The sequence below is a fragment of the Manis pentadactyla genome, chromosome 8 (genome assembly GCF_030020395.1).
Source record: "Manis pentadactyla isolate mManPen7 chromosome 8, mManPen7.hap1, whole genome shotgun sequence".
Classification (NCBI taxonomy): Eukaryota; Metazoa; Chordata; class Mammalia; order Pholidota; family Manidae; genus Manis; species Manis pentadactyla.
The window spans coordinates 134013923-134037801 of record NC_080026.1 but is presented as its reverse complement, the minus strand read 5'-3'; the positions used below and the strand labels follow the sequence as shown (position 1 = coordinate 134037801).

Below are 23879 nucleotides of genomic sequence, written 5' to 3'. Positions count from 1 at the left end.
ACAATTGGCATTTTCTACCTAAGCCCTGACTTTTAAATTCCCCTTTGGGTTAGCCAGTGCGTAGAAAAGTTACTTAATGCACTATGCCAGGCAATTTTTAGATCTACCTGTAACATGCAAAAACCTTCTTAGTGGTAAAGAAACATTTTGAAGGTTGTAGAGCAACAAACAGACCTAGGGAAATGGAGTTTGGTGGTGATGTGATGCCTGTAAGAATTGGGCTGACTTGATTCTGTGAACTTTCTACATGCATTCTCTGGTTTCCCTTTTTAACAAGGGTGTTATAATTGTGACCCGTGCTCCTGCCATGCCGTGTTAACACCACCCTTCTGGTGCTTGGGGGTTAGTAAGGAAAAGCAAAAATGAGTGGGAACAGAGTGGCATTAGTCTTCGCAGCAACGAGGCAGCAATAAAGAATGGCACATGGGAGGCCTGTTGCAGACATGACATTGTGTGCACAAAAAAGTGGGTGAGCATACTTTTATCTGTCAGTTGAAGAACTTTCTACATTTCTTTGGGAGTTTTCTTGTGCCTGTATTCTTGCAAGAGGGTGCCTTTGGGAAGAATGGGATCTAAATTCCTGGCTTCCTGCCCGCCTGGTCTTGAGAAAGAGGCTCAATCTCTCAAGCATGGGTGAAGCTGGGCACCCTGCTCTGCCCGGTGCATGGAGGTTAAGTCCAGGTAAGAGCCCCAGAGTTTTGCCTCGACCGCCAGAGCTTCTCTGTCAAGCTCTGTGACTGTCTACAAGGAGCAAACGACACAAATGCCAGAAGGCCTCCAACTTCTACATGACTGATGAGAAGTCTGAAACAGGCCCCCAGGTTGTGGGAAGCACCAGGCCTGATCCCTCAGTGCCATGCTGGGGCCGCCTTCTCCTGAGCCCCCCCTGGCGCTCATGGACAGGAAGCGGGCCGGGCCCCAGTCCTGTGACCTGTGTCACAGCAGTGACAGAGACCAGGCCAGCCTGTCGCCCAAGGGGACGGCACGGGTTCCTGAAGGAAGATTAAGAGGTAAGTTGGATCTTAGACAAATCAGGCCAGCAGGCTCTGCGGGCTGGGCTTTTGTCAACAAATCAGCTTGGCTCTATTTTAAGCCCTGTTATGTACCAGGACTTCCTGTTTTTCCAAAGAAACCTCTTGTTTTGGTTTTTTGTGATGATGGATTTATTGAAACGTTTGCTATTCAAGGGGTCCAAGTTGTTTTCCAACCAAAAATTAAAACGAGATTTTGTGACCCAGGGAGATGACGCTAACACATGGCGTATCATTCCCCAAAGGCTGCTCCTGCAGGAATATTTTAGCCTCGGTGGCTGGTCAGTGAACAAACAAAGGGCTAATTGCCTGGCAGGGTCCTAGATGGATTTCATAGCTCCCTTTGCCCTCGTGTTTAGAGGGAGGCAGGGGCTGGTCCAGGACAATTGAAAGGGTTTTTGTTCCCCCGGGCTAAGTTAAGCCATGTGTTTCTCTTTCTAGGAGTATTGGTCTGGCCAATCAGAGCCACATAAATCCCACTCACTTCCTGCCGACCTTTTGACACCGACAGATGTTTTTTCTTACAAGTGTCATTAGGCCTCTCTACTCGCTGACCTCATCAAGTTGTACTGGAGCCATTTTTTATAAGTTTGGTTCTAAAAATCCATTTAGCCCTTCCTGAGTTCCCTTTTGAAAACGATCACGCTGCCCTGTTTCTGCCTGCCTCTCTTCCATCCCCTGGACCTGGTAGGGGAAGCTCAGCCCACCCCGGACCTCACAGAGCCAGGAGCATTCACGGTGGGAAGCTGGGGCTTCCACCAAAGGTGTCACGGAGACTTACAGACCAAGAATGCAGTGGAGGACCCACATGTCACTGTGAGAAAGAACCTTCCAGAATCTGTAGGCGTTGCATGTGGAATGTGGTGATGGTAGCTCATCAAGCATTAGGGGCCACAGGTGTGACCCAGAGGTGGGTCCCCAGGAGGGTTAGGGGTGATCGAGTTGGAGGTCCTAAGTGTGGACGCCTCTGTAGCTGACACCCTGCGTCCACATGAGCCGACCACCGTCTGACCAGGCGCTGTGTGTCTTCCGGAGACAGGAAGACAGTGTTGGTTGACCTCATGTCAGACCAAGTGGCAAGGAGATTAGCAGGTCAGTAGAGGGATGAGTTAAGAGCTGCTGTCCCTGACCCCTCAGGCCCTCGGGCCTCGCCTGCACCAGGGTCATGCCTCTGTCCTGCAGGTGCTGCCGAAGCCTCGCCCAGGTCAGGCTGGGTGACTGAGGTGGGTGATGGTGCTGAGTGCTCCCAAGTCTCTCCCTTATTCACTGAAGTGGGTGCAGCAGAATGTGTCCAGAGGCTGCTCGTGTTCTTGTTGGGTGAGTTTACGCGGGGATAGCAGTTAGGACAGCGCCTGTCACAGATGGCGACCCAGTAAGCGTTAGCATTTGTGAAGCAGTACATGTGGGAAATAAATAAAGCACATTCCAGCCCCGCAGGTCTCAGTCCGTCTCTCCCACCTCAGTCCCGCTCTTCAGGGGGGCCCCTGCCCATGGCTGGGTATGTTTTTATCTGCACTTTGTTTTTTAACAAGCTTACAAACTAATTTTTCATTTATTTGTTTTGCTGAGATACAAAACTTGGCTTGCTTACCTGGATATTCCCTCTTGGGGCTGGGGGGGCCCTACCTTGTCAAGGCATCCGTGGTGGTCCAGGGGCTGTGGGTATTGCCCAGTGAGGTGTAGCTACCACATTTTGAGCCTGTCTGGTGTGGCTCAAGCTGGCTGCTGAGCTTCTAGATTCTTGCACCAATAATGCCTTTGCAGAGCTGCTGGCGGCAGGAGCTCGGTGGCATGGGGTGCTAGGGGATAAGCAAAAACCCAGGCTAGCAGTGCCCTGGGCTTGTTGAATCTCAGGTTCTCCATCTGTGAGGGCAGCGGTTTGGATTTGGTAACTTCCTGAGTCTCAGTATGTCCCAGAAATGCCATGGTTCCAAGAACCCGTCAAGGCCACACAGACTCACGCACATGTGTACATGCGTGCGTGCTTGCAGTCACAGCTACACTCTGTGCCTCTTCTGCCCCTTGGGTTCCAGGTGGGGCTTGCTGGTACCTCAGACCTCCCACCTGTTACTTCCCGTCAGAGGAACAGGCTGTGCTTATACCCTGAAACTCTCAAAGGTTGCCTTTCATGTTACCTGTTTTCTCTGATCCAGAGAGCTCAACTTTAATAGTAGTTGTAAATGGTTCAAGGACCATTTCTAAGAATAAGAAAGCAAGAGGGCCTGTTCGTCCAGTGAATTACCGTGCAAGGGTGGCCTAGAAAGCTGCGTTCTTAATGTGGGGCCCTGTCTGTGGTAGATCTTTTTAGTGTCCCTAGATTTACGGGTGTGCATGAGGCAGAGGAGAGACCCCAGGGTGCCTTAGTTAACTCTGTGCATGTTGAGTGCAGCCCTGGAATTTATTTCAAGCATCTGGAGTAGGTGAAAATCCCAGTAGGCATTTCAGTTCTCCAGGTCTGATGAGCAGAGGGTAGCGTTCACCCCAGAGGTGACAAAATGAGCACAGCACAGACCTCATCTCAGCGTGGCAGCTGAGGGTTTGTGGCATTTTGGTGCTTTTTTGTTATCAGTCTCCCTCCGGTAGGACATAGAAAGTTGGTGCCATTGTAATACATATATATATTTTTTAAATCTTTCCTGTGTACTGTACCATATCAGTAATCACAGTAAATCTGATCTTTGGGTAAAGGGTTATATTAGTTTTACTGCTGTGTGACAAATAACCTAAAAACTTAGTGCCTTTAAAACAACAAAACCGTATCTTGATTTCCACAGGTCAGGAATCCAGCACTGCTTAGCTGGGTTCCCTGGCTGGGGTCTCAACATATTTCAGAGATGTCAGCCCGGTCTGCCAACTCACCTGAAGGCTTGAGTGGGGGCAGGGCCTCTTTCAGGGTCCCTCCCGTGGTCATTAGCAGGATCCAGTTCCTCGAGGGCTGCTGGCCAATGGCCACCCTCCGTGCCTTGCCACGTGGACCCCTCAGGATGGAAGCCACCGTCTGGTCTCAGCAGCAGCACCCTGTCACCTACCTGTCATTAGCATTGAGTCTGTTTATTCAAGGCAGAGATTACACAGGACATGAATTCCAGGAGCTGGGGCGTCACTAGGGGCTGTGGTGTGTTGATTCCTTTGGCTTCCACAGCAAGGATAGAATTTTCCCCAAGCAGAGAGAGGGCAAATTATAACTGCTTAGGAAGGGACCCCTGACAACTCAGGACCCCACCCCCCGCCCACACACCCCAACCCCCAATAGGCATGCCTACCATGGGCACCCCTGTGCCACCAGCAGGTTGCTTTGGAGAGCTGACATGTCCCTGGGGTTCTGGGTTTGGGGACCTCCTGTGGGACCTGGACATGCCGTCGAGACCCGACCCTGCAGTCATTGCCAGGAGTCCTCTGCTGGCTTGTTGGCTTCTCACATTGCTGGGCAGCAGGGTCGTGATTGGCCAGTGCCCCTGCCCCACAGGCAGGGAGGCCTCTTTGTCCCTCACTAGTGTGAGTCTGGCAGTGTCCCTTCCTCTCCGCATGACGTCTGCCTTTGCCCTCTCCTCTCTAAGTCTGCAGACCCTCCTACCCACTCTGGTCCCCAGGCCAATGCCAGCCCTGGCCTAGGGCAAGAAGGGGCTGTGAGGGAGGGGCAGGTGGTGTTAGACTCTCCCTCCCCCGGAGACGCTCGCTTAGCCCTCACCTGAGGTGCTGTCCCGGAAGCCCGGAGTCGTCTCACCTCAGACTCCCCAGAGGCCAGCGCCAGCGTGCTCTCTGCTTTGCTTTGAGGTGGGGCCTCATTTCCCAAAGGCCTTGGCTTGGGCCCGGCTGCAGCCCGTGATACACCCGGCAGGGGCGTGCTGCAGCCCCAGCCCTGGGGGAGCCTGGGGGAGGCTCCTTGAGGGGGCGGAGGTTCTTCCTTGCTCTGCCCTGCTGGGTGAGGCCAGGGGGCTGCAGAAGCTGGACGGACCACAAACAGCCAGTGCTCGTGCCGCGCCCACTGCCTGGGTCAGCTGGTTGTGTGTGAAGACGGGAGAGGCTGCCGCAGTTCAGAGGACTGAAGGGGTCCTTGTGGATTCGCCCCCTTTGTTAGCCGTGTCTGAGAGGCAGCCGCACTCAGGGTCCCACTGGTGAAGGTGAGGGAGCCCCAGCCTCTGAGAAGCGGGCTCCCAGCCGCACTCCAGGAACCTGGGGGGGATGCCACCGCCACCCTCCTCCGAGGTGCAGGGGTGGCCGAGGTGACATCATCTGTCTTGCTTGAGTTTATTTGGAAGTTCCCAATTTTGAAGAAACACTGAGGGTCCGTGGTTTTGTGTTTCCATGGTTGCTGCATGAGGGAGGGAGTGGATGGGCGAGGGAGAGTACTTCTGTGGTCAGAGTAGCTTTCGTTCAGAATTTCCCAAGAACTCAGACACGTGGACCTGTCAGGGCTGCCCGAGCTGTGTACTATCGATAGCGTCACAGTGTCCCGCCTGAGCCTGGAACCTCTGGCCCTGACGCAGAAGTGCATCTCCTGCGTGGATGTACTCCGGACCTCTGGCAGAACCTGACCTCGGCAGACGCGGGCCCTGGTGTTCTGAGGCACAGCCTTGGCATCGGGTTGCCCTCTGATCCCAAGGGGCCTTGTGAATTCCTGGGCAGATTCCGCCTCTTGGGAAGCAGGGTCTGCCAAGTGCCTGGCAGGAAAAGGTACAGGCAGTGTGGGGCCACCCTTCTCCCCACCCTGGCCTCAGCACAGGGTGGGGAGATCTGCCTGTGGGTGGTAATGCAGAGGATTCGTGGCAGAGTATTCAAAACAATGAATTCTTGGTCTGAGGTGCAGAACACAGTTTAAAGGAAAACAGGGTTAGGACATTTTCTCTTTGCGTCTCTCCCTTCAAAACACAGGCTCTGTCTTTCATGTGTTGTGGGTGTTCGGCTTTGGCCCTTGGGCCCCGTTCTCATTGCCCAGCATTGCAGTGATGGGGCACAGCACGGGGGCATGTCTGTATTTTGTCTTCAGGCACCTGGCTGGGCTCTGGTTGACTTAGCATTGGTGCCTTGTAATAAAGTCAGGCCCTGTAGGGGCTGCCCCTGAACCATGGCCAGGACCCCAACCAAGGAAGCCCTGAGCTTCCCTAAGCGTCCCCCGAGCAGGATCCTGGAGGGGCCTCTTGGGGCACTTGTCCCCAATACCATCAGAAGCTGTGGGTTAGTCTGCTAGGGCTGCCACAGCAAAGTGCCACTGACTGGGCAGCTTACACAGCAGAAGTTCATTGTCCCACCGTTCCAGAGGCCGGAGATCAAGGTGTCTGCAGGGTTGTTTTCCTCTGAGGCTGGGAAGGAAGGATTTCTTCTAGGCTTGCAGGTGGCCACCCTCCCCTGTGTCTTCACACATCATCCCTCTGTGCATATCCCTGTGTCCAGATTTCCCCTTCTAAGGACCAAGTCCTGTTGGATCAGGGGCCACTGTGGTGCCCTCGGTTTAACTCAGTTGCCTCTGTAAAGACCCTCTCTCCAAGTAACGTCACATTCCGAGGTTCTGGGGCTTAGGACTTGGATGGAATGGTGAGGGAGGGGACACATAATTCATAACAAGGTGGTTACACGTGGTGTGGTTGGGCAGTTAGGCAGAAATGCGTGGTAAGCTCCTTGGGGGATCTTCTGATGTTGACCAGGAGACCGTGGGTGGACAGTTGGGCTCCGAGGAGTGGGCGCAGGGGCCTGCCTTTCCCTGGAGATTGTCTTGTGCCATAGTCGCATGGTGTCTGCTCCAGGGACATGTCCAGACATCCTGACTCCTCAGTCGCCCCTCCCCCGTGTGCTTTCTGTCTGGCGGCAGGTCCAGTGTGTATGGCTTCCCCATAAATTAGCTCCCAGCAGATTTTTAAATGGTCATCACCTTGTCAAGATTCTCTAATAGGATTTCATGTAAAATTAGGATCCTTGGGCATATTAGCACCTGGTGAGCTGTAATGATGTGAACAGGTGACTGTGTTCCCGTTGACCCTCTCCACCGTAACCGTCCACCGTTGGCCCTGTTTGTAAAGAGCTCGCTTTGTTGCGACAAGGACTCGCGCCTCTAGAAAGTTCTCCTAGGGAGTGTTGCCACCTCTCCCCTGTCGCAGCAGCCCCTCTCCACCAAGCTGTGTTTCAGCCATAGCTCAGAACATTCTGGACTACAGTAAGTGTGAAAATACCATTGTTTACCCACCAAAGACTTGGAGGCCAGCACTGGAGGATGCTGTTAAACAGATGCAGTAATTCATTCAAGAAGACGAGTTAACTCAGGAATATCCTAAAACAGAAAACAAAAGGAGCCGTGCGGCCTCTCCCTGCTTTCCTTCCCGAGTTTGATGAGCGAAGATGAATGCAGGTTTCTCCTCCTCCCTGCACCCCCGGCCCCGCATCCCCGGCCGGCCAGTGGCCGCCCTCCTTTGCAGTCACGGATACAAACAAAGCCTGCCTCCCCTCTGGGTTTCCGTACCGGATCCTCCACATGAAAATCGTGTTAAGCAAAATGAATAGCTGCAAGCTGTTTTATTTCATGTTGTTAAATAGCTGCATATAAGATTAAGATTTTCCTCTTTATGACTCAGGTTGAAAAGATAAGGTCTGGAAAGAATTGCTTTTCAATCAAGACTTTCTGGAGTTAGGGATGTCTGATTCCTGCTTAACATTTCCATAAAATAACATTTCCATAAAACTCCACAGGGTGCCTGAGACAGGGTGCCGCCACAGCCCAGTGGCTTTTCTTATAGAGGAACTTAGGGATGGAATTTGGATATTTGTAAAGATCCAAACCCAGAATATCTGTTGTCATAAAACAAACTTAATTACTCTGTTCCCAAGGTCTGAGTTGGCTTTCCTACATGTCTGCCTTTGTGCAAGTGGCATTTCATTTATAGAATGCCCAGCCCCCCAGCTCCCATCCCAGATGGGGAACACTCCTGTCCCATGGTGCACCCATAGGTGACACCCTGACCTGTTGGCCTCTCAGGTGTGGACATGAGCTGAACTGTGTGATGGGGCCCTGCCCGTGGCACTGGTGAGCTCTCTTTCCTGGCTGTACTGGGCAGCACATGTCGGGCTGGTCTTCTGGTCTGTGGTCTGGTTCTTAACTGGCTGCTCTGAGACCCACCCGACCCTGAACTTGGGTGGCCCTGAAGGGTCCCTACTCCTTCAGGCAGGTGGGTGGGTTTGGGGTGAGCTCTTCTCCTATTTGTGTTTGAGATAATCTTTCCAGACACATGGCTTTCTGAAAACGGACACAAGGCACCAGCCAGCCATGTTCGTCTTGTTGATAACTTTATCTCCAGCGACCAGCTTGAATCCCCTCTCCTACCAGCTTCTGACCTGGGCCATGCCTGTCAGTCACTCTCAGCCTCTCCTCAGTCACCAGGTGGCCCACATGCCTTGCTGGGTTCTCCACCCCAAAGCGGGCTGTACAGAGGATCCTTCCCCACTTAGTGTGGTTTAGAGCAAGTCGGGGGCTTGTGATGTCGAGGCAGAGAGAAGGGAGGCTTCCAGGAGCAGGCAGAATCAGAGCACAGGTGGGACACCCCGGGGTCTCTGGGGGGGGCTTTCCAAAGGCATTCCTGTCAAGTCAGGCCCAGAGCCAGCCGTGCCACCCAGTGGCATCCTGTTGCCAAGGCAACTTAGCTTTGAAATGGTAGTGGGGGAGGAAGCTGGTTCTGTGGGTGGGGGGGTGGGGATTGGACCAGACATGCGTCACCCCTGCTTCAGCATCAAAGGACCAACAGCCCCTCCTTCCCTTTAACCTGAGCCATCGGTGTCCTGTAGGTGTGGAGAATGGAGCCGATTGACTCTCACTGTGCTGGCTGCTTAGAGGACACTGTCAGTCAGGCAGGTAGAGAGACCAGTGGTCATAAAGGCTCTGCATCCGGGTCCCAGAGCCCAGAGACAAGGCCCTCCTTTAGGCTGGCCCCTGCTGGCCAGAACCAATGCATGAATGAGGTTGAAGAATTCCCCCAAATCCTCCAAATTTGTGTTCACTGAAAAGGTTGTGTGTTCTGAGGTCATCCATGTCTCACAACCCCGATCCCAGGGGGTGGCGAGAGTTACCCCATCACCAACTAACCAGGTGCGTGCAGAGCTGCAGAAGCTGTGGGCGCGGCCGCAACCCCGTAGCACTTCTGCGTGCTGCCAGCTTTCTTCTCCTTAGCAAGTACGGCTCGGCCAAGTCGCTCTCGTATTCCATCGCCACAGCTCACTCCTCACTGATGTATCCTTACACAGGAAGTGTGGACATAACGGAGAATCATCCTCAGGGTGTCTGTGGCCCTTTTTGAATCAGGGACCCCAAGTCCGGGGCTCTGACTCACCTTTCTGTGGCCTCAATTTAGGCTCGCTCAGCTCCAAAAGGGCAAACCTCAGCTGCCAGCCCAGGAGACAGACGAGAGGAGGCCCTGCTGCAGTGTTTGCCGGCCCCTGACCGGTCATGTTCCTGAGTCTGAGCATCTTTAACGTCTTTTGCTTTAAGAGCAATTGGCAGTATTTGTCTGTCTTGCTTCCGGAGACTAGCGAGTGCAGTGTGTCGTCATCTCAGACCTTCCCTTCTACAGGCACCTGGTCTCACTGTCCCCAGGGTCGTGTAGAGTCCACCCTGGGACTAAATGGAGCAGCCCTGAGGCCATGCAGGCCATGCAGTGCCCTCTGCCGGCCAGAGGGCAGCATCGCCGGGCACCAGGCCTGCTCCTGGGAAGGGGCTGGACTAGGAGAAGGTCCTTCATGCATGTGTGGTTTCCACTGGCTTTGAGCGAGCCGGGGCTGCAGGGAACATGCCCTTGTACGTGGATTCCAGACCTCATGGTGTTGAGAGACAAGTGGGCTGGGAACTCCAAAGGGCAGCAGACCAGTGTGTCGCCCAGGGAACGTGGGCGCTCAGAGAGCAGTCATGGAGTCGGGGCCTCTCGAGGCAAGAAATCAAGAGGAGAGAAAGGTCTTCAAAATACAATGTTAGGATTTTAAAACACTAAGGTCTCACCATTGCCATTTGTTTGATAACCAGTTAATTCCTATAATTGTCTTGATTAGATATTTAAATACACATGCAATTCATCTGTGTTAGATAAGCCAAATAATGCCTTTACAATTTAAATCTTCTGCACACACACATTCCATAGACTGTTTTTAAGGTGAGCATATAACCTCCAGATCGCTGTCTCCTGGTGGCCCCTGCCGCAGCTGACCCACAGCAAATGCAAGTGAGGGCACAATCATGGGCTGCACCCCCGGTGACCTCTGGGGCGCTGGAGTGGCCGTCCTGAGGCCCCTCTGCAGACGTGCTGTGAGAACTTTCCGATGTTCTGGGTACTTCCATGTGTGGCGTTCACATCTCACTCCCTCAGATGTAAACATTCCATGATCATTTCTTGGACTCAACATGTAAGAAAAGGTGAAATGTCTGGATGGAATTTGAGTTTACTAGTTCCTTCATCCTGTTCAACCACACTTTCCTCTGCTACCAATCAGAGTTGTGCCAAAGGAGGAAGGGGTCGGGAAATTGGGAAAAGAGAAATTAAGCTGGGTTTCCACGATCCTCAGTCTCGGCACAGTGGGAATAAAAGATGTGTTTTACACCTGAATTCCACACCAGCCCCTTGTAGTTCCAGGCCCCCGATTTGGATGTGTGGGGGGATGCGGGGGCGGGAATGTTCCCACGCACACTGCCAGGCAGCCCTCTAACGGCAGCAGGGAGTCTGAGAACTCAGCTCCATTCTGACGCCCTCTGCCTGGAGACAGAACCAGACTCCCCAGTAAGGGCTCGTCCTACAAGACTGGCCTCCACCCCCCGCTCCGGACACGGGTCGCAAGCTACAGGTGAATCCCTGTGCTTCTGACCAACCGGCTACAGATGGGAGGTTTCCACAACCTCCCCCTTCGGTTTAATTAATTTCTGTAGTGGCTCACACAATTTAGGACGAGTCTTAGATTTAGCAGTGCAATAAAGGATGCAAGTTAACGGTCGGATGAAGAGACTCATAGGGCAGGGTTCCAAGTAAAGGGGCTTCGGTCCTCATGGAGCTTGGGGCCTGGCAGGGCGGCACGTGGGAGCGTTCTGGGTCCCCGAGCGTGGAAGTCCCGACAACCGAGAAGCAGGACGGGAAAGAGATGCTCTTCTGGATTTGCGTGAAGGCTTCACTGCATAGTCCTGACTGACTAAATCAGTGGCCATTGGCTGATTTGACCCTCACCCCCGCCCTTGGGTGGAGCCCAAAAGTCTCATTAACATATAAGACACCCATTTCACCTTTAAGGCTCTAAAATGCTTCAGAACTGTGGATAAAGGCCAGACATACCTGGGACATATATTTGCTCATCCGAATGTCCAAACAAGTATTTCTTATAACTCACTGTATTCACAGTCTCTTACTTTGAATGGAATTTTGCTTACCTGCCTCTATCCTCATTTTGTTTTGCTTTATTTTTAAAGAACACTTTATGATTAAGATGAATATATTTTCAAAGCACATTTGTAAGTCAAGTGCTTTAAAATGTGTGAAAACTCTTAACAGGAGTGTCTCATTCTCTTCAGCATAGGAAGACCAGCACTTAATTTTCATTATGACACAAAACAACCAATTAGGAAATCATGAATTGTTCTGCTCAAGTCTTCTGTGCCCCGTGATGGCTTTTAGCAAGTGAAAATATTTACAGATCCTGAGGTTTGCCTTTAATACCAGGAAATACGTGTTCTTGCACTAAAAGCCTAAACCACGCAGGATTCCCTCGGCCCCCCTCCTCGTGGCAGCTTCCAACCTGTGAGTTCTGGGACTCCACGCCCCGAAGACGTCCTTCCATGTCTCAGACGTCACAAACTCTACCTGGATTGAAGCGGCTTCACTTCTCATTTCCTTGCCTCCAGAGAACATTTTGGTGGGCGTTAGGTGGAAAGAATAAAATCACAGGCCCAGCACTTGAGCCTCACACCCAAATTTGTAAAAGACTGAAAACTTTTAATTCATTTGTGACCCATTTGGTGGCAGATTTTGATGCAGGCTGAATTATTGAGAGCATACTTTTCTTTTTTGATTTAATGAAGTTTTTCACCACGTAGTTGGTGGGGCCTCTCCCTGCACCTTCACCAGCAGCGGGGGCATTTCCAGCCTTGATGTTGTGGCGTAAGTCACTTGAGCTCTGTGCTTGGAAACCAGTTCAGTAAAGTCCTTTACTCGGGAGCTCCGGAAGGGCTGCCGTGGCCAGGGAACCATGAATCCTCAGCCTCAGAGACAACGGCTGGGGTTACAAGCTTGTAGTTGGGAACTTCCTTACAGAGCCTGTCATGTGTCAGTTTGCCAAACAAGATGGTTAATGAGCTTGTCCTTTGCCTCTGGACCACGTCTTCTTTCTGGCCTTGCCCACAGATGTGTTCAGTGGATCTTTGTCCTCCTTGGCTGACTTTCTGGCATCTTTATTGTCGTCATCGGGTGGCGTAACGAAGCTGGGAAAGCAGAGCTGCCACTGCGGCCTCGAGGGGATACTTTTGTGTTCTGTGTATTAACCCAGTTGAGTGAGCTGTGTTCATGATTTCAGTGGCAGTGTGGTTTAGTGGTTGGCATAGTGTGGTGTGTGCTCTCTACTGCCCTAGGTGTTGGGAAGGGTGGTGGGCCTGTGCTAACCACACTTCAGCTGACCTGCACTGCTGGGCACAAGACGAGGTGTGACCTTGCACCCTAGGGTTTGGCTGCTGGGCATTCTGCAAGGGAGCAGCCTTGCCAGGCGGTGGGCAGGCCCAGCTCCAGGGACCACGGATGCTTCGATGTGTGTTGCAGGGGCCTGCTGGTTACTTCTGGAGCTTGGGGTTTGGGGCTGTGGGAGTGGAGACTTCCATGTACACCTGTTCGCACCACTTGGTGTCTCAACCATGAGTGTAACCTTACCGAAAAAGCTAAGCACACCCAAAGCCCTACTGGATAACTAATCACGGATTGGTAGTAGCTTGTGAACATTTACAAATTTGACTGCACCCACTACCAGTCTTCCCCCAAAGCTCCCATTTTCTTCCTTAAAGTGCAGTTTTAATGATTTTGTTAATTGTGCTAATATGGCAACTGTTTAACCAAAGTCTAGCCCAGTGTTTCCTCCACTGATCTCTGACCCCTGTGGAACATACATTTTTCTAGATTTTTATGGCTTCTTCAGATACAGTTTACAAAACAAAGCACAGATCACCTGTTGAGAGAATTCAGCCCAGCTAGCTTCCTACGGAAGACACCTGAAGATTCTTTTGAGGCAGCACGCACACCTGTGGCTTTATTTGGGATAAAGAGAGAGGGCGTCCTGGGCGACTGTCATTCGTGGCCAGTGTTCCTAAGCCCCTATTAAAGTGCATCTACCCTATGGGTATGCCGGGTGGGAGACCACCTGCGGGTCCGCGCCTGCGGCAGCAGGTAACACTCACTGTTGCCTTGGCGGGGACTGGCGGTGCCCTGCTGGGTCCCTCCCAGGTTGGTAAATGAGCCTGTCCACACATCTGGAGAGTCTTGGAGGGCATGGCAAAGGAGCCCTGAGGTGCAGTGTCATTCCTGTAGGGATGTGAGGCTCAGAAAGGCGAGAGACCTTACGAACCTCAGGGGGTGCTTCCCACGTGCCCATGACCACCCCACCCCAACCTCTCGGGTGTGAAGTCAGCTCTGTGCAGGTCAGCCATGAAATCCATGCCGGTGGCTCCAGAGCTTCACCAGAGAACTTTGGCAGCACCCACCCGACTGTGATCATACGAATTCATTAGTGTGTCAGGAAACTTGGTCTCTGCTTATTAACACGGGGTTTCAGTAGGTTTCCTTAAAAGAACTGAAGGCTTTCTTGAACTGGTTTTAGAAGAATTTTCATTTTGAAAGGCATCGTTGATGGTGTCAGTTACTTTGAATTTCTCCATCTGCCTCGGCTTTATGAGGACTGGGAACTGGAACAAGGAAACGGGGCCTCTTAGGTGGCTTAAGGTGAACTTAGTTGAGTGAGCTGTGTTCGTAATTTCAGTGGTCAGTGTGGTTTAATGGTCGCCTTAGTGTGGTGTGTGCTCTGTACTTCTTAAACCCAAATGCATCTGGATTGTGCAGGATGCCTGCCCTCTAGGTGTTGGGAAGGGTGGTGGGCCTGTGCTAATAACCCAGACTTGACTCACTCTCAGGCCTTGGTGCATGAGGGGACACCTCCCACTCAGCCTTGCCTCTGGCTGTTGGAGAGAGAGAGAGAGAGAGAGAGAGAGAGAGAGACATATCCTTGTAAAATGAGGCTTCCTTTCATCTCGTGTACATGAGGCAGATCTTCATGCCTGAGGCTGCTTTCTAGTAGAAACCAGGAACCTCCAGGAGCTGTCTTACCCAGTGGCTCTCCCCTTCTGGAATAAGTTGCGGTCCCTGCCACTAGACCTCCCAGGGATCACACCCCTTAACCTCCACCTACTAAAACGTTAGGTAGACTCTTCTGTGCCTTTTGCCCTGTGAGCTCATGTAAGGTTTGGCTGCTTTCTTGGGAGGTTGGTGTGCTGTTCCTACTTAGGGGAAGAACAGACTTTCCTTTCACCCTTGAGTCTCCCTGAGGTTTGCCTCCCCGCCTCAGCCTGGAGGAGCGTAGCCTTTGGCTGGGGCCTGTGTCCAAGGGGTGTCCTCTCGTGATCATTCCATGTGTGCTCTCCTCTGGCGCTCGCAGCCACTTTGGAGAGTAAGTACCATATCCGCATTTGGCAGCTCGGAGCCTGCTTATCCACAGTCATTCTGCAAGTAGGTTCTAGAACCCTTTTCCCATCTGCTGGAAGTTTCAGCAAATGCAGGACGTGGAACACATTCCCTTCGTTTTTTCTCTATGTGTACCTTTATTTGTTGTTACACATTGACTAGATATGTCAACTGATGATTGTGGTGATAAATTCAGTGGCAAAAATGGTCATAATTTATGAGTAAAGATGGTATAAAAGTAAAGGCAGAGATTGGCTTCCACAGCAGGTGCCACAAAGGGCTCCCGGGGCCGTGTGGATGGCAGGGTGCTGGTGCCCTCGGTGAGGACACCCGCCAGAGACCGCTGCTCACAGCTCAGCTCCGAGGAGGGCCCGTCCTATCATTGGGAAGAGGGTTACGTTAACTGAGCCCTCCAAAGAGCTTGGTCCTCGGGAGGGCAATGGCACATTTCACACATTCTTGCTTCAAAAAGAGTGTTGGGGGTGGGGATCGAGTCTATGTGAATCAGTGGTCACTGCCACCAGGGCCACACCAGAGACTCAGCCTGGTGGTCTCACGAATTCACTGTCAGCATGGCCTGCCTGAAACGTGGGTGCATGCCACAGCTTGAGGGGACCCCCACAGAAGGGCTGGCTGAAGAGAGTATCCCCTCCCCCACCTGGACATGGGAGTCAGTTGCCTATTTTTTCCTTTTTAAATAATAGGACGCAGGCAATTTGTGTAAGCTGATGCCTGATCTTTCCTTTGATTGCATAATCGAGATTCTACTTATCAATTTTTCAGGAAGCCATCTAATTATACAAATTAAAATTCAAAGGAAAGCAAAAAGAATGATTACGCCTCACTCGGGGAATTGGAGGAGGGTGTGAAACTCTCTTGCCTCGGATGATAATGCTGTCGTTTTTCATCTCCAAGGCACTCCACAAATACTAACTAACCAATTCTCTCACCCCTTGGTTAATATGGGGTTCTGTGTTCACGCCAGAGCCGAGGAGGGGCCGCAGTTTACCTCAGGCTTGGGACCCAAGTGAGTGAGCAAGCATCTCTCCCGGGCACAAATGCGTGGGGCCAGAGAGGAGGCCTTCTGGCTCCCCCGTTGCTCCCACATCAGGTTTGCCCTCCCCACTTCAGACGGTTGCCTCTCATGAAGCCCACCCAAAATCAAAACCAGGATTTTACAAATGTAACCCTACATCTCGCCCACTGGAGACCCTCTAGGTGCCGGCCTCGACTGCTTTGGGCTGGCTGTCTTGGCCATTCCAGGTGTGGGGAGCTCCCTGGGTTTGGAAAGGGTTTGGTATCTTTTGACTGTTGCATTATTTGTGTGATCAGAAATTTTGCCTTTTTCCTAGCTGTTTCTATAGAAAAAAAAAACCCCACATAATTATTGCCATAAATCTTTGGGGTGCTTTTCCAGCCTCATTGCTGGGAAATTAGCCATTAACTACCAGGAAGACACCTACCTTTTTTCAGTCAGACCTGCATTCTGACCTTTGATGAAGTAACTCACAACATTTTGCGTAATTGATGAGAGTCCCCATTATTGACCTTGGAGCTCCTGTCTGTCTCCTGTCCCCCCTCATTTGAGGACAGCTTTTTCTGCATGTTTGTGCACGCGTGTGCCTGTGTGTGTGTGGGAGGTGGCGGTGTTAGAGTAAGACGGCGCTCGGCGCAGTGACTCAAAAGCTGGGACGTGGGGGTTGCAGATGACGATCTGTGGCCTTAGCTGGTTACCCTGGAAGAGCAGGAAATGACATCAGAGTCTCCAAATCACGCAGGCCCGACCCCCTCCACAGACCAGAGGGGCGGCATCTCCCCATTCTGCAGGCGGCATTTGGCTTCCCTCTGGAGAGTCCCAGGTGCCTCAAGCCAAGTGGAAGGCCCCCCACCCTGCCCCGCCTCTGTCTGGGACACCACGGGCATCCTCCTCCAGATCCCGCAGGTGTGAGGAAGGCTTAGGAAGACATACTGGGCAAACCCCAGTTAGGGGGTAGGTGGTGCATGGTTTCCTTGCCTCTGCCCACGCAGCGGGTGAGAGGCGAGACTGGTGCCGAGTACGGGCTCTGACTCCTGACCCCCACAGGGCAGTTTTGGAAAGTTTCGTACACGGCCTGGCAGAAGGCCATGAGAGCGCCTCCCACCCGGCTGCAGCTGGGTGCCTGCATCTTAGAGTGCCCGGGCTTGGGACCTGCTCCCCGGGGGTGCCCCGCTGGTCCGCGAGCTGCCCCGTTGCTCTGTCTCCCTGGCTCAGGGAAATACAGGCCTCGCAGGGTCTCTGGCTTTGGAGTACAAATGGTGGCGATTCCGGTTGGTGGGCAGTTGGTGTTCACAGCTCTGAAGTTAAAAAGCAAGAGACTCAGATGCTACTGTTGATGGCCCTTCCACAGCAAATGGCGATTGTCTTGTGTGTGCTTGTCTCCTGGTACGAGACGGAAGACGGGCTGGTTCTGTGGACTTGGAGCAACCTCCCTCTGCCGGTGTTGGAGGGAGAACAGGCCCCGGCAGGTCCCCTTGTAGGAAGTGGCAGCAAAATCCGGATTGACGTGATGTCCTGTGCCCCGGGTGTCCAGAGAGTAAGGCTTCTTTTCTCCTTGTTTCAGGGTTCATAGTGGCGCAATGCCCGCAGACTCCTGCCCGTTCCCCTAAGTTCTTAGAGGACCGCTTTGCCTTTTGAATCAGAGTTGCAAAGTTCGATAAAGAATGGCCCTTGTGGATAAGCACAAAGTCAAGCGACAGCGATTGGACAGAATTTGTGAAGGTAAGAGCCAGCGGAATTGGCGGTTTTTAACCAAAGACTCTAGTCCTGCCCTCAGGAACTGGTTCCCTAGTGAAGTGTGTGTGCCACAGCCGCCCTCCAGCCAGAGGCCCCTCCCACCACCAAGCCCCCTCTGCCGGGGTCCTGCACTGGGTCAGCAGGCTACTGACCTTCTCATAAGGCAGCGGCAGGACTAGGTGGACAGCTGGGGAGGGGTAGGCCCTGAGGCCCTTCCTTCCACAACCTAATGAGATTTTGCATATGAAAGACACTGCATATTAGGACCATCTTTTCCTACTTCCTGAAGTTTCTGGGCTTTTATCTGTTTTGAGTTAAGACATTTACTACGTTCAATTCGAAGATATTCCTGAAGAGCCCAGTGTTGCCCCTTATGATGTGTTCACATCCCTGGTATCTTTGAAAATGTCTGGAAGTGTTTTATTCATGAAAGGAAGAATAAACATGATTAAAATCTAATGGAAACCTGGGGACAAAACTCTGAAATGTTGATTAAGCACCATCCTCTCCTAATTAGGGAGCAAGAAATCCCTAGCGTGTGGACCTGGGCTCTGAGTCCAGCCCGCATCCGTGCTGCCAGGCTGTGCTGAGCAAGGTCACTGGGGACATCCCTCCAGGGTGTGACACAGAGGTGATGGACGGGAACCTCCGGGCAAGGTGGGCCCGGCAGCCCTCCTGAGCCCCCATGCACCGGACGCCGACTTGGCGGCTGAGTCAGGGACAGGGATGCTCGCCCCACAAGCTCTTTATATGGAATTGTTCGATGGGGCTCAGGCCACGTGAGGTGAAAGTGTCAAAGAGGCGTTCTGCTGTGTGACCACACGCCCCGCAAGGGGAGCTCCGTGCTGCAAGGGTGTGACGGGGCTGACATTTAAGGACTTTTTTTTAATGAACATTTAAAATGTTTCATACATACAGGAAGATTGTTGGATTAGTACAATGGACGTAGATAGTCCCTTCTGTGTTTACCAGTTGATGACTTTTGCTATCCTTTGCTTTCTTTTTATCGGTGATAGGTATGTGTGTGTGTGAACGGATGAAAGTATGGATGGGCAGGCTTTTTCAGAACCATCTGGCAAAAGTCGTAGAAGCAGCAGTTTACTCCTACGTGCCTATGGCCTGTACCTCCTTTTGGGATGTGTCCTGTGTGAACTCTGTCCCATAACCACCCCCAGGGAATCGAAGCCCACCGTGTTATCTGCTGTAGGTGACATCGTAGATTCGTTGTCACACTGCCCCCACCCCTCGCCTCCTGCTGGTTTGTTGTCCTGTGCGGACACCAGTTGGGATGTACATTGCTTTTGTGTTTCTTTGGTCTCTGTAGCCTGAAATAATTCTCTGGCCGTTTTAACTTTCAAAAGCATTGGCATCGATGAAGAGCTCAGGCCAGTTGGTTTGGACAGTGTCCTGTAGTCGGGGTTCACCTGATCATGTGTGGGTTTTTTAACTTGCCTTTGTCCTCCAGTGGAAAGGTGCTTACAGGTTCCTGAGTCCCTGTTCCAAAACTCCCTAGTGGATCAACTTTCCAAAGGCCTGTGGCCCCAATTCTGCCCCCGCAGCTCCAGTACTAAGCCAGAGGCCTTTCCTCTATTTCCAGTGCAGAGGGCAAAACCGAAGGCGGTTCTTTCTCACTCTGTCTCCTGAGCCTGGGTCACCAACCTCCCACCCATTTTTTATAACGGAAATTTGAGTATCACCTTCATGGGTGCACAGTTCTCCTGAGACAATTGCAATCAGTTTTTTAAAATTCTCTATAGCCACTATCCAAGTAAGCGTGTGAAATTGTTACTCAGGTGTAACTTGTGGTCCACGAGCCCAGACATTCATTTGGCGTCCCATTGGGTGTAACAGCTGTGCTGTGCCAAGGTGCTCGTTGGTGCGCCTTGCATTTATAGGCTGTTAGCACCCTTTACAGGTGGAGACAGGTGGTGCCTATTTCCCAGGTGCTGCCAGTGCGGCCCAGAGTAGTTGATGATTTGTGGCCAGAAAGCCAGACGGTCTACTCTTCTTCAGACCGTGGCCCACTTCTAACTGCTCTCCTTCTGTGGCCTTGAAGCCAAAGCCGAGAGGAGATGGGGTGGAACTCCATCCCTCTCCATGCCCAGAATCTGGCGGCTGCACCTTCGCCTCCCAAGGGAATATTCCTGCTTGAAATTGAAGCACAGTGCGGAGGGTAGCTTCACTTCTCTCCAGCCAGTCTTTGGGCTCCATCCAAATCAGTTGGAATAATGGTCTTTCAAGCAGACTTAAAAGCCAGATTTTAATTTTTTTAAGCGACCCTTCCATTTTAATATTTATAATTCTTTCTTGATGATTAATATCAAACAATCCCAGAGTACTGTTGTCTGACCATTACTATAGAGCAGGGTCTGATAACAACAGAGACGGGTCAGAACCAGACTGCAGTCTCCTCTTTTTGATGTATAATTTAGATCTTGGTTTTTCCCCATGTTTAGTTTGCTGGCATAATTGGCATACTGTGTTTGTGAATTGCATCAGAGTTGCAGTAGGTTCCTGCGTCATGACAGAGCTGGTCTGATTTGCTCCAAATATGTGTTGGTCAGAAAAGAGGACTTCCTATCACTCATCATTACAAAAGTAACCCAGAAAAGCATTTTCTTAAGTCCTAGGTTTATAGAACTAGGATACAGCACAACGACTTTGCTGGTAACTTTTGGTTAAAACATCTTATTATGGGTCATGGTAAAATAAATCACTAAACACCATCCTTTCCTGTGACTATTGAGAATGTAATTTGAAAAAAGCAGGTACTTCACTTAACTTCATTTTGTTCAGATGTCTTACACATGGGAAAATGGTGCCGAGGATTACATCCGTGGGGCTGATGTCCCCTTCATAGATAAGCTCCCTTCACACAATAACTTGGGAGAGGACTTTTCCTTTCTGCTGCAAGAAGAAAAGAAATGTAATGGGCCTCCTTTTAGATGACCAGTCATACATGGCACGCCTTCCTCTGGAATGTTCTCCTGAGCACAGGGAACCAAAGAAGGTAAAAAGGAAGAGGATGGGCTTGTTGAAAGGTTGTGGGCAGAATCCAGACCAACTGGGGTCCGTTAAGGACATGGTTATAAATTCTGGGAGCCTTCTGTGTCCACTTTGTTGCCAGGGAGGGCAGCGGGGTCAGAGAGGAAGTGTCGCAGGGCTGAGCTGGAAGAACCCTTCCTGCAGAGCTGTGCTGCTGTCCTCCGTCCTGACCTGAGCTTGGCGCCGAAAGATTGTCTCCGTGGAACGTTCCCCCCGGAAAGGTCACCACTGCCCAGAACGGTCAAGAAGCCAGCCGAGCGCCCCCTGCGGGGAGGGCGGGGAGGTTTCCTCGCAGCTCAGGCCCAGCAGAGCCCACACAATGGCAGGGCCGGCCTGTGTTTCCCACGGGAAGAGCATGCAGTCTACAGACCCGGGCCAGAGTCAGTGTTTGTCGTCTTCTATTTGTAAGCTGTTTTGTTAATCTGCTTTAAAAAATGCATTAAAAAATCACTAGTTGGTTTGTAGGAGTCCTCAGAGTACTGTATAAGGAGACGCTGTTGAAGCTGGCATCTATAGGTACCCCACAATCATTTCTAATAAATACCGTTTTTAATAGTCCCAAAGTGTGGACTTCATAATGTTCAAAAATGGGATTCATAATGTTGCTATACATTATAATTATATATTTGGATCAGGCAATTATGCACATTTTCAGTAATTATGTGATTAGCAATAATTACATTAGCTATGTAAATATACAATAGTCAGCTAGACATGACTTAAAACTGTAGTATAAATGAGTATCTTGAAACAATGTCTGCTCATATAAAGGATGCAGGATGGCCTGGTTGAAGCTTATTTGCAAGGGATTAAAAATCTGGATTTTGGCTTATCTGGTCATGAAGATAAATTTGGAGCATCGGTCCCTCCCCCGGAGTGCCTGCTGTCAGCTAGGGATTGGGTTCACAGAACTGCCCACACTCGGGCCCTCACTCCCTGCAGTAAGAACCAGGTTAAATGCCATATTCTGTGTTGCTACTCATCTGTAAAATGCAAACTTATGCTTCTCTTCCCACTTGCTGATTCTCTGGTGGGCTCTCACTGCAGTTGGCAGATTTCTTTGAACTCCCACCATGTGTCTCAGCTGCAAGTTAGGGCCACTCGGTGCCCCCCTCGTGCATGGGAGGTCGTGTGTGTCACTGGTGACCGAGGTGTGGGTGTTCATCACTGTCATGGTTTCGTTTGTGGCTCCTGCTTTTACTCTCACCCCAACCAGAGTGGTTCATACGGTCTCCCAGGGTGGTGGCACCCTGCTGTCTCTGCCAACAGTCAGGAGCAAACCTCCCAAGAGTGCCCCAGAGCCGCCTGGCTCGTATTCCTGGGCTGCTCTGCTGTGCTCTTGGTGCACTTGATCATGGTGTCTGCACCTTTGAGGCAAGGCCAGCTGCTTTTCAGGCTCAGTAAATACAGGAACCCAGGTTCCGATGCATCTGGGCCGTCTCCTTTGTCTGAGGTCCAAGCTCTTTGAAGAACCACAAACCTGCAGGCAGAGTGCCACACATAATCAGAAGATGCCCAGACCCAGGGCTTGGGTACATCCCAGCACAGCTCAACTATATTTGGGGTGACTCTGAAACCAGAACCCCAAGATACACCTTGCCGGTAGCCTCTTGACCCTCTCTTTTTTCAGAACCCCAAGTGATCCTCTGTGAAATGAGACTCCTGTTTCTCATGTATTTATACTCAGTCTATCAAATCACTATTTGATGAGCACCCCAGACATTGACAGGCTCCTGCTAACGAACCTCCAGCTCTCCAGCCATGCTCTGTGTCCAGAGGAGCCTCAGGGGGCCTTCTGAGCCTGAGCTCCCCTTCCAGGCGGACAGGAACTTGGCTTCGCACCAGCAGCCGGGCCGTGAAGTGGCAGGAGGGGTGTGGGTTCCGTGTGCCCTTCCTGTCCCTCCAGCCGTGTCCCTCACTGGAGGGGCTGCTACACCCACAGGGCTTGTTTCCCGAGTCTGGTTGGAGAGGTGAGTTGGGTGTCACCTGAGGCACTGAGATTTTGTGGGAAGAGCTGTTGCTGGAGGCTCTTATGGAGGGGAGGCTGTGTTCACTGAGCACCTGCCCAGCACAGACCTTGTGCCCGGTGCTTCGAGAACTCAGCACAGCCTCTCAAGGTAGATTGTGTCCCGTAGCTTGCCCAGCCCTTCCCGGCCCTACGTCCAAGCTGGAGACCCAGCTCACACTTCTCGAAACTTGCTATTAAAGAGAATAGACTTTACCCCATAACAAGTGGGAAAGAAACCTAATTTTCGTTGCATGTTTTTATTCAGTTTTATAATCTAGTCAAGAAACCAAGTCCAGAGCAATGCACAAGCCTTGGTTTTCTCTTAAAATGGCCAAGTCTTGAGTTGCGGGAGGCCTGGGGCTGTGGAGAATGCCGCTGATCTGGAAAGGGTTAGTTGGGCTGCGAGACCCCCCTGGGTCTTGGGTTCCCTTTGGCGGGTGCCCTGATGATGGTGAGGCTCCGGGCTTGGGAATCAGGAGCTCGCAGCCTGCAGGGGTGTTTGGTGCCATGCCAGTCCTTTGCTGACCAAGATGATGTCTGGATGGTTCTGGTATTTTCATTGAACCTTTAGATGCAGGCTGCCGTAAAATCCTGCCCCATAACCTATTTGTTATTTTACCAGCACACTTGGATTCTTCCCTCCCCCACCCAATTTAGATCAGCCAGGTTAAGTTAATTTGATAGGGGACACTGAGGGGACGGCAAGAAAGATAACTTTTTTAAAGGCTGAAGGCTGTTTTTTTTTGTTGTTGTTGTTTTTGAGAGGGCATCTCTCATATTTATTGATCAAATGGTTGTTAACAACAATAAAATTCTGTATAGGGGAGTCAATGCTCAATGCACAATCATTAATCCACCCCAAGCCTAATTTTCGTCAGTCTCTAATCTTCTGAAGCATAACAAACAAGTTCTTACATGCAGAACAAATTCTTGCATAGTGAATAAGTTACATGGTGAACAGTACAAGGGCAGTCATCACAGAAACTTTTGGTTTTGGTCACGCATTATGAACTATAAACCATCAGGTCAAATATGAATATTCGTTTGATTTTTATTGAAGGCTGTTTTTAAACATAAATTTTAAAACACTTGACAGAAACAAAGCCCAACAACATCCTGTACACATTTCAGAGTAGGAAGAGGAATGTCATAGGCCTATTTTTGGCCCTGCTTCTGCCATAAAACAGTGTGTAACCCACTAACCTCAGCAGTGTCCCCAGGGAGATGCCACCCATGGGGGGTGGAGGGACTCAGGAGGCATGGGAAGCACTCGGGGTGGGGCGCTCATTTCCACCTTCACTTTCAGAGCCACCCGGGTCCCGCGCCCCAGGGACCAGGGGAGGACCAGGAAATGGAAG

General features: G+C 51.4%; 1 protein-coding gene across 10 annotated transcripts in view; it reads left to right on the top strand.

Moving 5' to 3' along the window:
• CTBP2 (C-terminal binding protein 2) overlaps positions 1-23879 on the top strand; it is a 154981-nt gene that overhangs the window by 88875 nt on the left and 42227 nt on the right. For 7 of the 10 annotated variants that reach the window (XM_036898961.2, XM_036898957.2, XM_036898959.2 and 4 more), the window contains one exon: positions 17296-17453. The exons of the other annotated variants lie outside the window; for them this stretch is intronic. In XM_036898961.2, coding sequence (XP_036754856.2) covers positions 17396-17453 — 58 coding nt within the window. In that variant the 5' untranslated portion in view covers positions 17296-17395. The remainder of the gene's footprint in view (positions 1-17295; positions 17454-23879) is intronic. 10 annotated transcript variants of the gene reach the window in all.